The sequence below is a fragment of the Mustela putorius genome, unplaced genomic scaffold (assembly GCF_011764305.1).
Source record: "Mustela putorius furo isolate JIRA1106 unplaced genomic scaffold, ASM1176430v1.1 tig00001075_pilon_pilon_pilon, whole genome shotgun sequence".
Classification (NCBI taxonomy): domain Eukaryota; kingdom Metazoa; phylum Chordata; class Mammalia; order Carnivora; family Mustelidae; genus Mustela; species Mustela putorius.
The window spans coordinates 588,332-605,937 of record NW_025421560.1 but is presented as its reverse complement, the minus strand read 5'-3'; the positions used below and the strand labels follow the sequence as shown (position 1 = coordinate 605,937).

The window sequence follows — 17,606 nt, the reverse complement described above, 5'->3', positions numbered from 1 at the left end:
ACTGCCCCCATCCAGGGCTAATGCAAAGTAAAAGAATCCTCTGAGGGGATCTCCCTTTCCCTGGCTTCTCAGACTTATTCAATTGTCCTGGTTGTGAGTCCTTAGGGTGTATTAGTTTCTTGTTGCTGCTGTGACAAATCACCATAAACTTAGAGGCTTAGATCAATACTGGGTTTATTCTCTTACAGTTCTGGAGTCTTACAGGGCTAAAATCAAGGTGTCAGCAGGGCTGGTAAACTGTGGCTGTTTTAGGCCACCCATTTGTGACCATTTGTTTCAGCAACCCTAGCAAGCACATAAAATTCTGTATACACCCCTATACAGCCACATACCCTTTCATACATATTCACGACATGGAATCATTTCACACACAGTCTGTCTCACATCATAAATATGGGTGATGGGTTAAAGGGAAGCAGGTCAACTTCCTGGTACCTTCAGGAAAGGAGTCAGGGTCTGTAACGAAGGAGTGTCTTGAAGGTATGGTATATACCTTTACTTACTTCATCTCACTTCGTCCTACATCAGCCTTTCCAGTATGAGGAAACTGATGCACAGAGGCATCAGAAACTGACCCAAAGACAGAGCTACAAGCCCATCCTAGACACTTTGATTTCAATTCCTGTCTTCCCCATTACTTCAGCCAGTGAGGAACTGAATGGCTGGTGTAGGCAATTCTGGGATGGCTCTTTTGGGGCACCCATTTAATGTGATGGTATGAGATGGTCCCAACCAAGGATGGTGCTGCCTTTCAGCCCTACCACAGGAGGACTCCTGGGCATGGCCTCTGCCCTGGTGCCCTGCCACACCACCCTCGGCCTTGACCCTCACACTGATAATCATGACAATGACGGCAAGGGTGGCTTTCTGCCTTTGAACACTTACTACAAGGTGTGCACTGCCTTAAGTTCTTCAAGTGCATTATCACATTTAGTACAGGGTCATTCCATGGCAAGAGATAGAGTTTTAGGACTGTTGTCTCTAAAATGAATGTTCTTATTCCCCGCATTCACATTCCACAGCACCAAATATTTCAGTAATGTCACTTTAGGCAACTTCTGCCCAGTCTAGTCTGGGGATGAGATACAGCAGTGCTAAAGTGATGTGTAGAATTACATCTAGAATTGTTCAATCACTAGACTCTACACCTGCAGCTAATACAGCACTGTATGCCAGCTATACTGGAATTACAATTTAAGAACTTAGTGGAAAAAAAAAAAGACATAGCAATGCTAACATCTGGGAAAAGTCACACCAACATTTCCAACTAGCTTTTTTCGTGCTATGAGATCAGCTCCCTCTTCTGATACCACTTCCACATATAAGGAAGCGGGTGGAGGTGGTGGTTGCCATGCTAATGACTGTGGATGGCTCTCTTCCATCAGGGGCCCAGAAAAATGCAAAATCCCTCCTCCCCTCATTTTCCATGCCGTTGGCTGGAGTGCTCTCCCCTTCATGAATCACTCTATTTCTTGATTCACCATGAGTTAATAGGGACTGCACCAAAATAGTCATTTGTGGCATTGCTATTAGAATACATTTTGGTGTTATCATTATTCCTTTATGAAATAAATGTTTCTTATGGCCTGTTGGGTGCCAGCTGCTCTGCTGGGTACTGCAAATGCAAAGATAAATAAGACACAGTTCTTGCCATCAGGATGTTAAGCGTAGTGCTATTTATGCGTGTGATGTATAAAGCTGGTTAAATAAAGACAGACACCTGGTAGGTCTGTTAGCTGCAAGACACCACTGATAGGTATAAATAAGAAAAAGCTAATTGAGATGGGATTTTAGTTTTAAAGCTGTCTGAAGTATTAGAATGAGCGGCTATAAAGACTGGGAAGACTCAGTTGGTAAAATTTGGCATGGCCAAGACCATGCTTTCATGAGGACAGCCCAGAGACAAGAGAGTAATTCTGATCATGCATGGATGGTACCTAACAAGGCTGAGGTAGGATGTCAGGTCCACAAAGCCCTGGGACTAGAATCCTATCTTTGCCAATGAACAAAAACCATTCGCTGAGCAAAGGCAGGTGACTGTCACCTTTACTATCACCCAGTAGCCCAGACTGCTTTTTTAGGATCAGGCCAACTGCAGTTACTGGTCACCATAATAGAATTGTCTTTGGGAAAATCATATCTGACAAGAATTAACTGGCCTTAGAGTTTCCTTTCCATGGTCACATTACAGAAAAGTACATTTGCCTTTTCGGTGGGACACCTCCTTCCTTTTCACCTCTCCAAATTCTTCCAGTTGTCTAAACCCGCCTCAACTCCCTTCTTTTCTCGCAGTTGTCCCTTGTGTTGGTATGACCCCCTACTCTGTGCTCCTTCGTATTTGGGGTTGGTTCCATACGCTTTCAGCACTGGTGACTTGTGCTCTGACGTTGTTCTTTATTTCTTATGCCTCAGTGGAGACATGAACCCTCCGTCTATCTAATGAGTGGAGCTAAGGACCAGTTCCAGATCACCCTCTTCATCAACCTTTCCATCTGTTCCTTTTCATGGCCTCCTTCTTCCTGGGAATCTCTTTTCTTATCTAGCTGTCTCACTTTTTTTTTTTTTTCTGGTCTCCTCTCTTCCCACCCTTATCACTGAGCAAAACAAGCTGAAATGGTCAGAGGTTTTTACTACCAGGTTTTACTGGCAAACAGGGTAAATATAACAATCTGAAAAAATGATAAAAATTTATTAGAATCTTCCAAAGGAATATAGCCAGGCTACTCCTGCTCTCCATTGAAATTGAAATAAAGCTAGCTAACATTCAGTCTTTCTTAGCCTTTCAGGCTAGATATCCCCTTTAATGTGGCTTCTGGAATCCATGTATCACATCATTATTTTTACCACTCCATATCTACGATGTTTTCAGTAAGTCCTGGATACTAAAAAATAGGTAATTGTCGGACCTGCTCCCTTTCAGTCCCATAGAACAGACCCCAAATGACTGTACCTGCTCTGGACCATAGGATCATTCACCCTATTTCACATCTTCCGTGGGAAGAATAAATAAACCAAAAATAAGAAATGACATCATATTTCTCAATGTCCCTCTGCCTCAAGTGAATCTATGTTAATCCCCGGCACTCAATCAGCAGATAATGAGCCGCTTGAAAGTTGGAACTAGATTTTAAACATCTTAACACCTCACACATTGCTATATATTTAGGTTCCTTCTTTCTTTCTTGACTAATACAACTCCTCATTGTTCAAGACACCAGCTCAAGCATCATCTTCTCTTCAATCTCCCCTCACTACTCTTTTCCTCTTCCCCTCCTGAAACTTTAGGCAGCATTAACTGCCTTCTCCTCTCTGTTCCCTCCCTGGTTCATTCACGTTTCAAATATGGCACTCATTCCACTTTTAATGTTGGTTTAATGTACACTGGATGGGTTATAAAATGATCCTCCTCCTCCAGTTGGCTGTGAGCTGTCCTGTGGCCCATTTTATATGTATCCACAGCCCCCATCACAGCCTGTGAGTTGTAAAGGTGCCCAAGAAATGCTTTTCCAATGGAATGTTTTGATTGGATAGTACAGAGAGCCATGAGATGACATTTGTCTTTCATGTGCTAGAGAAAACATAAATAGACTCAGGAATGAAGGTACCTTAACAGTGCAGGGAACCACACAGAGATTCCATCATTATCACCATCGCCACCACCACTGCCATCCTCCTCATGACACCCAGCAAACCCCAAACGTGGCAGACGATAGCATGAATCCTGCCTGTTTTGCTCAGATGGCTCTGAAGCCTGTGTCCCCCAACAGAAAGAAGCAGCTTTGGGAACCAGAGGGCCTGTGTCACCCAGGATGTACATGAAGCAGAAATCATTCAAGGAAAATTTCAGTTTTGATTTAATACTATTGGAAGAGACTTCTCCATGGGTCTCTCATTTCTGTAAGTCTGACCAGTGAGGCACAGCTTACCCTTTTTTCTGGAAAGTCTTTCCAGGAATGCTTGTATAGACAGCCCTCTTGGAAGCTAGAGATGCCGTCCCTCTCTGGAGCAAGGTGCCCCACACTGACCACCCTTTATAAAGGATTCGGGCTCCACAGGTTCAGAGTTCCTCTCCTGTGATACAACCTACTATGCGTGCAGGTGGCATCTGGCCCTATCATACGACCCCAGTGTCGGCAGGGGCTTAGAGTAAGCACGCTGACACTCTGACTACTGCTATTGCTATGAGTGACAGATTGTTCTTCTTGTCGGACCTGGGAGTCTCATGGCCTCTGCATGCATCCACGAGCTTGCGTGTCGGCAGGGGCTTAGAGTAAGCACGCTGACACTCTGACTACTGCTATTGCTATGAGTGACAGATTGTTCTTCTTGTCGGACCTGGGAGTCTCATGGCCTCTGCATGCATCCACGAGCTTGCGGTAAGGGAATTTGATAGTTGTACATAGGCAAAAATGTCACACCTCTCACAGCTCCTGACACTATCACCCCCACCAGGATTTCTTGCCTTTAATGTGTCCTGACTTGCCCCTCTGTGAGGAAGACAAACACTCATCAGTGATAAGCTGCAAATACTTATAAAGGAAACCGATTTGGGGGTAATTATCACACCCTCCAACAAGCTATTGGTATGCGGTGATGTCCCCACGGAAGATGTGAAATAGGGTGAATGATCCTATGGTCCAGAGCAGGTACAGTCATTTGGGGTCTGTTCTATGGGACTGAAAGGGAGCAGTCACATGTCCCAATGACTGGCAAGGTCCCCGTTCATTGATCTGAATGTTTTCAAGCAGCATTTCTTGAGCAGTGACTGCCTACTGCTCAGAAGTAGGGTACTATCTTAATGAGATTTTCCAGAGGTTTGTTATTCTCTTTCATTTATTCAAGCAGGCCACTGTTTGCTTCTTTATGAGTCTGTTTCAAAAGGGTATTTAAGGCAGTTTGCAAGGGTCTGTAGAATTCAATAGTGCCTACCTTAGAAGAGAGAAAGAGAAGGGTGGGGACATAAAAGGAAGCCAGAAACAAGTCTTGGAATCTGTAACATAATTAAAGCTGTTATGTAGGCACCAAATATTTGGCTCTAAGCATTTTTAGCAGCTGAAGAGAAAAGTGAAACCTGATTAGTTACACAATCTAAAGAGACCATCAGATTAAAAAAGGGAAACATTTGCACCCCAGAAGTTGACTTGCAAGAGGAATGTGACAGTCACTGCAAGGAAGTACAAAGCCCCATGGGGACCCTTCTCCCTTCCATGAAAAAATCCTAAGCCACTAGGGACAAGCAGCAACTCCCAACCATCTACCCTATTACTCTGAGCAAGGTGAAGACACCATGTAGCTAGAGAAAGAGAAAAGAAAAAATACCTATCTTTCTGGGGGAGATGGAGAAAACAGTCATAGATCCAAACTGTCTGAAGCTCCCTACTGCTGGAGAAGGCAAGGACAACTGGAAAATGCCCAGGAAATCTGGAAAGGGGCTAATCAATTGACATGGCACAGCCTAGGAAAGAATCAGTGAGCTCTAAGAATGGTCCATAGAAATTGTTGAAAATGTAACATAGAGAAGAGGAATGATTAAAGAAAAAAGAACAGATGATCCAAGATCTATAGAATAATATCAGTGTAACATAAGTGTACTTGGAATTCCAGAAGGACAAGAGAGAGAGAGAACAGAGCAAAGGAATTATCTAGAGATTTAATATAAGGGAATTTTTCAAAAACAATAAAAGACATCCACCCATAAATCTAAGTAGCTCAGAGAATCCCAAGCAGGATATGAACATGTAAACTTTTTTCCATTACTGCTGTCTCCTAATTCAAATCCCCATCTTTATAGCCCAACCCTCCAGTTGGTCTTCCTGCCTCCACTCTTGTCCCCCTACTATGCAGTTTGTAAACAGCAATTAGAATAACTTAAAATAAATAAACATCACTCCCCAGCTTAAGAGCCTCCAGCTGTCTCCCTGCATTTACCATAAAATCCAACCTGTTCCCTGTGGCCTGCCAGGACCTGAGTCCTCTTCACCCTGCCTATCTCTCTGCTCTTGCTACTTATTCATCTTTTTAAAAATTACACTGCAAACACAGGGGCCCATTTTTGTTCTATAAACACATCAGGCATCTTCCATCTCTGGCTCTTGGTTCTTGTTTACCTTGTGGCACACACTGCCTTTAGAACTGGGCAGGCCTGGCCAATTCTCATCTAGTTTTCAAGTCTTGCTTTTTCAACCTTCCTCCCCCAAAGAAGTCCTTCTAATCACATTATTTTACTCCCATCTTAATGGATATCAGAAATTATCCAATATCCACTAAGAAATCATGCAATATAAAAAATTGCCCAATTTATTTATTTGTGCATTTGTTGATCGTCTTTCTCTTGGAACTATGTTTATGCTCTTTGTGGGAAGAGAACACATCCTTCCGTGGCCTCAGTGTTTAGAATGGTACCTGGTATGGTATAGACCTTCAAGATTTACATGTTGATTGAATAAATAATTAATTGAATTGAAGAATAAATGCTCATTAGAAGCACAAGTTCAGAAAAAGGACTTAAAGGTCAAAAGGCACCATCAGCTTTTTAGTTACCCATAGTTAAGTACTAGAAATTACTTTTAGTTCTGTGGGTATACCACTCAACTGATGGGTATTGCTAGCCATATGGCAACACATAATTTATTGAGTGATGATAAGCCACAGTTTTCATTTTAAGAGGTCTCTCATTTCTGATTATTCATGTTTTATTGGATTCCCTGTTTTACTACTGCCACCTAGAATCAAATTATTAACAAGGATTGAGAGTTTGGACAATATTTGTACGAATATTTGCCTACTCTCCTAGCACAACCTTGACCTCATTTTAAAAAACTATGTACCGTCTGAACAGATTTTTCAAATGACATGTGACCAAGGCCCCTGCTGGCAGGTGCCAGGGTTCCTGTCTGCTATGTCTGTCATTTAGACCTCTTCCACATTGTCGAGCTCACTAGCCCCACCTCACCTGTCTTTGTCCCTTCTGGACCATTCCCTACTCTCACCTCCAAACCACTTAACCCCTCTAGAGCCACCTGGAGAATGAAGAAGGGGTGCTATGTGATCTGTTCTGTTCTCTCCAGCCCTCAAACTCTCTCTCTCTCTCTCTCTCTCTCTTTATTTTTTATTATTTTTTTTAATTTTATTTATTTATTTGACAGAGAGAAATCACAAGTAGATGGAGAGGCAGGCAGAGAGAGAGAGAGAGAGAGAGAGAGAGGGAAGCAGGCTCCCTGCTGAGCAGAGAGCCCGATGCGGGACTCGATCCCAGGACCCTGAGATCATGACCTGAGCCGAAGGCAGCGGCTTAACCCACTGAGCCACCCAGGCGCCCTCTCTCTTTTTTTAAAAAGGATTTTGTTTATTTGTCAGAGAGAGACACACAGTGAGAGAGGGAACACAAGCAGGGGGAGTAAAAGAGGGAGAAGCAGGCTTCCCACTGCGCAAGGAGCCCAGGCCCCTGGGATCATGACCTGAGCCAAAGGCAGACGCTCAACAACTGAGCCACCCAGGCACTCCTCAAACTCTTTTATGCTTTTTATTCTAAACAGGATGTTTGTCTCTTCCTCACCCGTTAATTTCCATTTTCTGCTGCTCCATTACAGTTGAATGAAAGAGGGGTTGTGTCCCACTCTCTGTCTGTACCTTTAAAAATATTTCTTTCATTCATAATTACTCTTTAGATGATGCTGTACACATGTGCTTTTGTTCAGATACGTACACAGCATTCTATTACATTTTTATAGTTAATCAAAATGTACAGTGAAGAAATTTAAAGGATCATCTTTTTTCCAGGATCATTTCACAACTTGCAGTGCAACTTTAGCAAGCCCCTGTGCCTGGATTTCCTCATCTGCACAATGAGGAGGCTGGAATTTATGATGTCTGCTGGAAAACAGCCTATTCCAGGAATTAAAAATTGTAAACCCTGCACAGTTCTTGCTTTCTAAGAGGAAGTTCCAAGTGGGGAGGGGCAAATTCACACCCCCCCACCTCCTCTCCAATGTCACCTGGATTCTCCCTTGCCCCTTGAGGTTCCATGGTTTTGATACTTCCAACCTCCACCATTCCCTAGGCAGGCCCTTCAAAACTGGCTCAAGAGTGGATAAAGCACTCTCTTTGCTTCTTTATAGAACAACTAATTAGCAAACCAAAAGGAAATGCAGAGATACCAACAGTCAGTGGGTTTCTCTTCAATCCAGGAAAGCAGCAAAGATCAGTTGTCCAGCGTTTCTTTCTCCCAAGACACCCATGCTGGAGCCCAGGAGGGCCCAGATGGCTCTGCACACACTTCGACTTCTCAGAGATTCCTGCTCCTCTGGGTCCTTGAACACTGCCTTGTCTACCCGCATGCAGAATTTGCTGAACCAAAGATTCTGTTTAGTGCCAGAGTAATTAAGTAAGACTCTCTGGTTCAGTCTACGCAGACTCCTTAGGGTCCATGTGTCGAGTATCTTCAGGCTTGAGGGGCACCCCATTTCTCAGATGACTTGCACAGTTAGAATGGTGGGCCCAGTGCCCTGGGCCCCAGAAAGCATCCCCATCAGGGTTTTTCAAATACTAAAGTACGTATGAGTCAACATGGGATCTTGCTGACATGCAAATCCTGAGTCTGTGATTATGACTGCAGCAGGTCTCATGAGTCTACATTTCCAACAAGCTCCTGGGTGCTGCTGCTCAGTGGACCACACTGTGGTCACAGGTCCTAGTCAAGAGGTCAGAACACTGTTTCCCTACAGAGGACCAGACGGTAAATATTCTCGGCTCTGCAGTCCACGGAGCCCTGTTGAAGCTACTCCCCTCTTCCAACTGCCACTGCTGGCAAAGGCAGCCCTTGGCAATATATAAACAAATGAGCATTGTTGTGTGCCAATAGAACTTTATTTACAAAAACAGATGGTGGGCGATAGTTTGTCAACCCTTTCCCTGATTTGTCTCAGAGAGGAAGAGAAAGCTCCCCTCTGGAACACTCCACATGGTTAACATCCACAGCTAAAGTCTCATCACCATGAATATCTATCCACGCAAAGGATACCTAAAATACGAAACCTCAACCATGGAGTGACACCACGGTATGACAGTAGGAAGTAGATCTACCACTGGTAATGTCCTTTCGCATTCCTCAAGGTTTTCCTAAATTCTAAACCCTTCTATGTCTACGAACAGTCTTCAAAAAGAAGGTAAAAGCAGGGACGCCTGGGTGGCTCAGTTGGTTGGACGACTGCCTTCGGCTCAGGTCATGATCCTGGATTCCTGGGATCGAGTCCCGCATCGGGCTCCCAGCTCCACGGGGAGTCTGCTTCTCCCTCTGACCTTCTCCTCGCTCATGCTCTCTCTCGCTGTCTCTCTCTCAAATAAATAAATAAAATATTAAAAAAAAAAAAAAAGAAGGTAAAAGCAGTTCAAATTTATGGGTTTTTGCCTTCTTCTCTGAAACCCACTTTCTGTTTTCCAAATGTGTGGAATGCTGAGGGAGGCATACCTTCCAAAGGCTGTTAACATAAGGGTTCTTTTTAATAATTCTTCCGAAATTCCCAACCTGCTTGGAATTAAATCAAACGTGGGGCTGGGCTGTAGCCCAGGTGGCTTTGAAAACATGGTGATGTTAGCATAGAGAGGGTGGTTTGAGAGGATGTGGTAGACTTTAGTTATAAGAATAAGCTCATGTTTCCAGAAGTTGAAGCAGATTACCCATTGGTTCTTCCAACCTGGGGCAGGTGGAATGGAAGCCATTTAGACCTTAGCCTTCATTTCTGAGAACTTCGGAGGTGGTCAAAGATTCAACCTCTCAAAAATCTAGGTTTTCACTCAGATTGTGCATATTTCCGTGCCACGTGCTTTGAGGACCCTGATGCATTGCCCTCCCAAAGCACTGGTCTTAGAATCGGCAGCTAGTGTACAGCAATCAGCCATAGAGTGGTAGGACTCAGTCCTCCCCAAAGAGTTTTACCAAGTACTTCTTTCTACGGAACTCTCTATCCCCCATCCAACCCCACCCTAAAATGCCCTCAGGTCAGCCCTGAAGGCTTAGTCTTTTCATAGGCCTTCAAATCAAGAGGGGTACTTGGGCAATAGCTGCTCAGATCAAACCAACTTTTGAGAGAAGGCAGATCGCCAACTAGTAGTTAAAAATATAAAAATCTAGATCTAGATTTAAAAATCGATCTAACAATAATGTGATGAAAATAGGAAACTAATTATGAGAAACAAGGTAATCCACCTTATTTTCACTCCCCATGGTTCCTTCTACATGGATTTTTTATTACTTACATAGTTTTTCTATTGGGAGAAAATAGGTATAAACTTTATGGAAGGCAATTTGGCAACATTAAATATCTTAAGGCCAGCAATCTTTTCACATAGCATCTCCATATTTAGAAATTTAACCTGAGGAAATAATTAAGAGCATAGGCATAGATTTTTTTTTTTTTGAGCATAGGCACAGATTTGATTAGAAAGATGTTTATAGCGGCAAAAGACTGAAAACAACCTAAAGTCCGGCACTGACACTTTGATCAAATAAAATATTAAATCCTTATGAAGGAATGGCATGCAGTCATCAGAAATGATGTACATTAACTGACAGGAAATATATTTATATCGTATTATTAAAGAAAAAGAGGATACAAATGTATGATAGAATTCTACAAGAAAAACCTAAAACAAATTTTTTTCGTCTCCAAATTAGAATGTACGACCAGTATTCAATCAAGTAAGTGTACTTCTGATCATAGTTCAGCCATGATTACATGTTCTGCCTTTCTTATTTTTGTGTTTTTTCTTTTAATGGAGGAATCTTTCCTCGGAGGCGCTAAAGGGGAAATGCCTTTCCTTATCCCTTTTATAAAACAAGGTAGGAATACAGTGCTGAGAAGCCACGTGCCATTTGGCAGAACCTCAGGACATGAGAGGAGCCTGACATCTTGTTTTCCCTGAGATTTCCAGACCTTATCACCTCCTTTGCTCTTGTGAAGTGATGACTCATTAGGAACGGTAATCCTAGGGTATCAACAAGATTTTGTTTATTTTTAATTTTTATTATTATTTTTTAATGTACTGGACCTTATTCAGGGTGATTTTTTTAAAGATTTTATTTATTTATTTGACAGAGATACCAAGTAGGCAGAGAGGCAGGCAGAGAGAGAGAGGAGGAAGCAGGCTCCCTGCCGAGCAGAGAGCCCGATGTGGGGCTTGATCCCAGAACCCTGGAATCATGACCTGAACCAAAGGCAGAGGCTTTAACCCACTGAGCCACCCAGGCACCCTACAAGATTTCATTTTAATACTGTCTTATTTTCCAGGGTTCTCCAAAGGTTTCTAAAGAAGGATTTATCCTGCATTTTATACCTCAGTTCAGGAATCAATTTCTACCCATTTTACATTTTATTTATTTAGTTATTTATTTATTTTAGATTTTATTTATTTGACAGAGACAGCGAGAGAGGGAACACAAACAGGGGAGTGGGAGAGGGAGAAGCAGGCTTCCTGCTGAGCAGGGAGCCTGATGCGGTTGATCCCAGGACCCTGAGATCATGACCTGAGCTGAAGGCAGATGCTTGACCTGAGCCAAAGGCAAATGCTTAAGGACTGAGCCACCCAGGTGCCCCAGTTTCTACTCATTTTAATTTCAGGGTTAACCATTTGCACCCAGCAGATGTTACGGAAGACTTGGTTGACATTCTGTGACATGTCACTCTATGGGAGAGAAAGAGCTCACAATGATCCTTTCCCCCTGCTTCAGGACAATTAGAGTTCCATCATGAATAGGCAAAAAGAAGCTCTCCTGAAAGCTTCCCCTCTGTGTCCTATCTTTCACAACATGTTTCTTCACATCAGAAGTTCTTTGAAATGATTAATACTTTTCCAGAAGAACCATCTAAAAATGTGTTATAATAACCAACATATAGAAGCAACCCAAGGGTCCATCAATAGATGAATGGATAAAGAAGATATGGTACATGCATGTGCACACACACACACGTGTGCGAATATTACTCAGCCATAAAAAGAATGAGACTTTGCCACTTTTGCCAACGTGGATGGACCTTGAGGGTATTATGCTCAGTGAAATAAGTCAGAGAGGGGTTTCTGGGTGGCTCAGTGGGATAAGCCTCTGCCTTCAGCTCAGGTCATGATCTCAGGGTCCTGGGATTGAGCCCCACATCGGGCTCTCTGCTCAGCAGGGAGCTCGCTTCCCCCTCTCTGCCTGCCTCTCTGTCTACTTCTGATCTCTCTCTCTCCCTGTCAAATAAATAAATAAAATCTTCAAAAAAAAAAAAAAAAAGAAAAGTCAGAGAAAGACTACTACCACATGATTTAATTAAAAGTGGATTCTAAAAAACAAATAAAAAAAAGAAAACTCAGACTTATAGATGCAGAGAACAGAGGGGTGGTTGCCAGAGAGGAAGGGGTTTGGGTGTGTGTGAAATGAGTGAAGGGAATCAAGAGATACAAACTTTCAGTTATGAAATAACTAAATCATGAGGATATAATGTACATGCTGGGGCAATACAGTCAGTAGTATTGTATTAACTTTGTATGGGGACAGATGGTAATTTAGATGTGTTGTGGTCATTTCACAATGTATATAAATGTCAAATAATGTGAAGCTAATAGAATATCATATGCCAATTATACTTCAATAAGAAATTAAATTCGTAAAAATGTGTTTAGCCCAAACCTAAAGTTTTTTTTTTTAAGATTTTATTTATTTGACAGAGACCACAAGTGGGCAGAGAGGCAGGCAGAGAGAGAGGAGGAAGCAGGCTCCCCACTGAGCAGAGAGCCCGATTAGGAGCTTGATCCCAGGACCCTGAGACCATGACCTGAACTGAAGGTGGAGGCTTAACCCACTGAGCCACCCAGGTGGCCCTAAACCTAAAGTTTTTACACTGTTTTCAAAAGGTGATAATCAACCTTGTTTTAAAATAGATTTCAGTGTCACTTAGAGTTCTATTTGCTAAAAAATCACTAATTAGATGACAAACTCTGGTCACACTTGTGAGGAATTAGAGCAGGGCCTTAATGAAGGCTTCTGAAGTCACAGGCATGTTAGGGAAGTATTTCTGTCCCAAATCTAGTTCTGATAGTACCATAAGGCTTTGTCATGGCTGCTGGGATTTTTGGATGATAAAAACAGAGGCTTTAAGTTTCACTGAACTTAAACTGTCCCGGTGGGTCTGTGAAATTGAGTGTTCCAGTTTCTCTTTCAAAAGTAGCTACCCTCACAGTGGAGGTCTAGAAGCCTGTCCACAAAACCAGACCAAACGTTCCACTTGCGCTCCCTGGCCCCTCATCGAGCGCCTCATAGTGAGCATTCAATGACTGTCCTTTCTGTAGAAGAATGGCACCTGCTAAAAGATAACAGGAGAACTTCTATTCATTCTTGAAAAGTATCTCACATCATTCCTTCTGGATTTGGGAGGATGTCTTAGTTCCTTGAAGCTGTGGCATTACATATAAAATTGAGACACTAGACTCTGTGTAGTCCTGTTTCCCACACATAACTTTCCCACTCTGTTGAGCAAATATCACCTGTGCTTAAAATATTTCCTCATAACTTTGCATTGTTGGTTGAGGATAGAAATGTTCTAAAAGTGCTATGGATACCAAGGGAGGGATGACCAGTGATTTTTTTTTCCTGCATAATCTTGGTTCTCAAAACCATAGATCATTATCCAACTTACTTTTCCTGGCAAGAATCTTAGTCTTTTAAGATTGCATGCTCGGGGCGCCTGGGTGGCTCAGTGGGTTAAAGCCTCTGCCTTCGGCTCAGGTCATGATCCCAGGGTCCTGGGATCGAGCCCCGCATCGGGCTCTCTGCTCAGCAGGGAGCCTGCTTCCTCCTCTCTCTCTCTCTGCCTGCCTCTCTGCCTACTTGTGATCTCTGTCAAATAAACAAATAAAATCTTTAAAAAAAAAAAAAAGATTGCATGCTCCTCTCAATTCATGTTGATTTCCGCTCTCCACTAAGCCTAAAGATTTAGGAATGCTTAGTTCCTTCTCTTCTCATCTATGCTACCTTTTTTGTCCATTTCCAGTTGTATGATGCAAGGTAAGCATGGCAAATTGCTTATTTTCCCATGTCTTTCCTCCTCAAGCAGAATGCATAGTTCCTGATGGGCCATTCAGAGACCTCTGCCTCTTTGGGGGGTGAGAGTTTACTGGAAAGAGGATATTGAATGATAAGTGTACAAATTTTCAGATATAGTTGTATTCATCAGACAAGGGACTCTAACTCTGTTAGGCCAGAATCATTGACCTTGGGTACTGTGAGTCCAGTTGTATGGCTTGGCCTTTGGATAGAAAATTAAGGTGAAAATCCATTAGGAGAACTGACCCCACTCTTGCCTGGGAACCTGAACAAGGATGTGACCTGATATTGAGGATTCTCCCTCCCAAGGACAGGTACCGAGGACACATTGACAGGCAAGAGTTGGCACTTAGAGTCTGTTCCTTTTTCACTAGGGAGGTGGCAGCCCCAGGCAAGTCAGTGGGGAAGAAGGTGTGCAGCAGCCTGCAGAGGAAAGTATGGCTTGCTCTGCAGGGCCCCCATACTTCTGCTGCCATTAGGGGCAGAGTCCCAGCAAGGCAAAGTCTCTGGGGGGAAATGATGTTCCCTTCTTAAAAGGGCACACACCCAAATTCTCAAATAAGGCCCACAAGGAATTATGTCTTCCCCAGAGGTATTCTGGGGCTAGAAAGTGCTGGAGACTTCTTGAGAAAGTAGGCAAGTTTCTGCTCTGGAAGCTGAGGGGAATTCTGCTCTGTAGGAATTAGTGTGTCCTCTCACTGACGGCTAGGATAGAATCCTTGCTGCCTTCAGGGAAGATGAACCAAGAGTGGGGAAACATCAGACATTTTCCTGCAAGTGGGTGGGAACACTTGCATTTAAAAAATCTTTTTCCACTGAGGAAGGGGGCCCTGAATATCATAATTCCGGAAGGGCTGTCAGGGTAATTTATAAGTCAACTTTGGGAGTGAAAAAGCTCTGCTTCTGCATTCTGGGTGCCCTCTGTGCAGAATCATACACTGTCAGGGGGAAGGGGATCACCTAAGTCATCTTTCCATGCTCTTCTCCTTCCCCACACCTGGTTCAGAGTATCTGGATTCATTTCAGCGTTTGTCAAATAAATGATGAGGGAATGAATGAATGAAGTAAATCCTGCCTTCTGCCATCTCTCCAGGGAAGAGGCCAGGCACTCTTCTCGCACCTTCTTCTTTGCACCTGTGCGCCCCCGCCCCGCCCAGCCTGTGCTCACCTTGTGCTGTTTCCACATGGCTCCCAGCGGCTTCACCTCGTGCTTGCCGTGACGGCCCTCCTCCAGGCACAGATAGCACACCGGGGTTCGGCAGCTCACGCAGTACATGCTGTAGTTCTCCATTTCGTGTTCGGGGCACGTAGGGAACTTGCGGGCCGCGCTGCCCCCCGCCGCGCCGGCGCCCCCCGGGCTCTTGCAGCCGCCGCCTCCGCTGGGGGCGCCCTGGGCCGCGCCTGGGGTTGCTGAGGCGGCCTCAGCAGGCGCGGGCGGCGGCGGCGGCTGCACCAGGCGATGCTTAGCGAAGGGTCCGCGGGATGGATGGCATTTGAGCTGGCAGGCAGCGCAGTAGAGCACGTCGCACTGCTCGCATAGCGTGGCGGCCGGTTCAGGCGGGGTGCGGTCGCACAACTGGCAGATGGCCACTGCAGCGGCTGCGGACGCCCCATGCACTGCCCCGCGGCCCTGCTGGTACCGTTGCACGATGGCCTCGAGCAGCCGATTTCGCTGGAAGCCGCGCAGGCCTCGGTGGTCCAGGGACGCGCTGCGGTGGCACTGCGGACACGTGATGGAGCTTGAGGAGGAGGAAGACAGCGAGGAGCAGGCGGCACCCCGGGCCGCGGCGGCCGAGGAGCCAGGCGGTGCAGGCACCATGGGCAGCACGCGAACCCCGTTGGGGGACTTGAGGCTCGGGGTGTAGGAACCATAACCACTGTCTGTCTCACTGTACAAGCTCAGCTTGTCCGCGTGGTCCCCACCACCTCCCGCACCGCCGCCCAGGCCGCCAGCTGCGCTCCCGCTCGCGCCGCCGCAGGCTGGGCCAGCCGCAGCGTCGTGGTCCAGAGGGGGCGCCGCAGCGGCGCCGGCCGGTAGCCCGGAGCCCCGGGAGTGCAGGAGTGGCTGGGGCAGGTGCTGCTCACCGTCCGGTGTCTGCACAGCGATGGTACGAGCGCAAGGAAGGCAGACGTTGTGGGAACAGGGCAAGATGATGGGCTCCCGAAACAGGGAGCCGCACACGGGGCACTTCAGCTCCTCCTCCATCGCGGCGCGGGCAGACCGAGCTGCTCAGGGTGGGATGTGGAACGACCCGAGCTCCAGAGACAGGCGGAGGGGACCAAGCGTGGTTAGCACCGGAGAGACTGCAAGCGAGGGCATTACACAGACATGACCACTTCACAGCCCGGGGGCACGCCCCTCTCTCTGTCCTGGGGCCACCGCCTAAGGACCACTGGGGGCAAGAGACGGGAGGGGGTCCTCACCTCCTGCCTGCGAGGCTCCTGCGCCAGCGGCTTCAACCTGCGGGCAGAGTCCAGAGCCAGTCGGCTGCCCTCGCGATGGCCTGAGAGGCGCTCGAGGTGATGAATCAGCACTAGCGCCGCCGCCGGCTGCAGCGCGCGTCTCCTCTGCACATCAGGACCAGCGGCCGGGCTGCCGTTTCTAGCTGTTCTGTTTCGTCTCCAGTGGGCAGCTGCTCAAGGGCTCCCTTTTGCCCCTGCCCCGCCCCAATCAGAGCGATCCGTAGGCGAGAAGGCGGGTGAGCAGGCCGCTCGGCCGCGGGGCTGGGTTCAGCACCACGAGGCGACGGACAGCGCCCAGAGCGGGCGGAGGAGCCCCGGTTCCCCGCGCGCGGACCGAGGGGCCGCCACCTGGCGTGCGGGGTCGCCGCTCCAGCGACTGTCTCGGCGGAGCCCGGCCGGCTCGGGGACCTTCGCTCGCCGCCCTCTCCGGCGGCTGCTGGTGCGGGGCAAATGCGCCCTGGGGCTTTTTCCCCTCCGCAAGGATTGACCCGCTTCCTGGGTTCGCTGCTGCCGCTCCTGCGGCGCCTCTGACCTTGGCCGCGCGACGCTGCAGCCGGCGGGCGGAGGGCGAGTGCCCGGCTGGCTCGGGAATCCCCTCCCCGCCTCCCTCCCGCCGCCGCCGCCGCCTCCCTGCGCGGCGTGCTGAGGAGTTGTAATTTCCAGAGCAGCGAGTAGTGGGGGGCGGGGGGAGCCAAGGAGGCGTCAGCTCAGCGAATAAGGGCTCGCCTTTTGCTGCGACGGGAGTCAAGGGCCAATTTTAAGGGTCTCGTGGAGAGGATCATTGTTAATACTAATGTATTATTTGGATGGAGATTGCACCTCGAATTAGTGCAACGCCCTGCCCCGCCCCGCCCCTGCCGTCCTCTCCGGTGCCCGCTCCGCGCTCCCACCCATCACCATACAAGGGTAGAAGGGGCCCTAAATAGCCAGTTGTTTACAAATGGATAGGTGGCATGGTTTGACAGGCGCTTCCTGGATCTACGATGGAGCAAAAAATGCAAGTCACAAAATGTCGGACAGCCTGAAGTCAAAGGGTGAGGTTTTATTTACGGATGGAACCACAAGC

At 46.5% G+C, this 17,606-nt stretch overlaps 1 protein-coding gene across 2 annotated transcripts in view; it reads right to left on the bottom strand.

Annotated features, from left to right (window-relative positions):
- Nucleotides 1–17,092, bottom strand: part of TRIM67 (tripartite motif containing 67) — a 44,719-nt gene extending 27,627 nt beyond the window's left edge. The window contains exon 1 of one of the 2 annotated variants that reach the window (XM_004776013.3): nt 15,246–17,092. In XM_004776013.3, coding sequence (XP_004776070.1) covers nt 15,246–16,283 — 1,038 coding nt within the window. In that variant the 5' untranslated portion in view covers nt 16,284–17,092. The remainder of the gene's footprint in view (nt 1–15,245) is intronic. The other variant, XM_004776014.3, reaches the window with a different exon arrangement.
- Nucleotides 17,093–17,606: the final 514 nt, after the last annotated feature.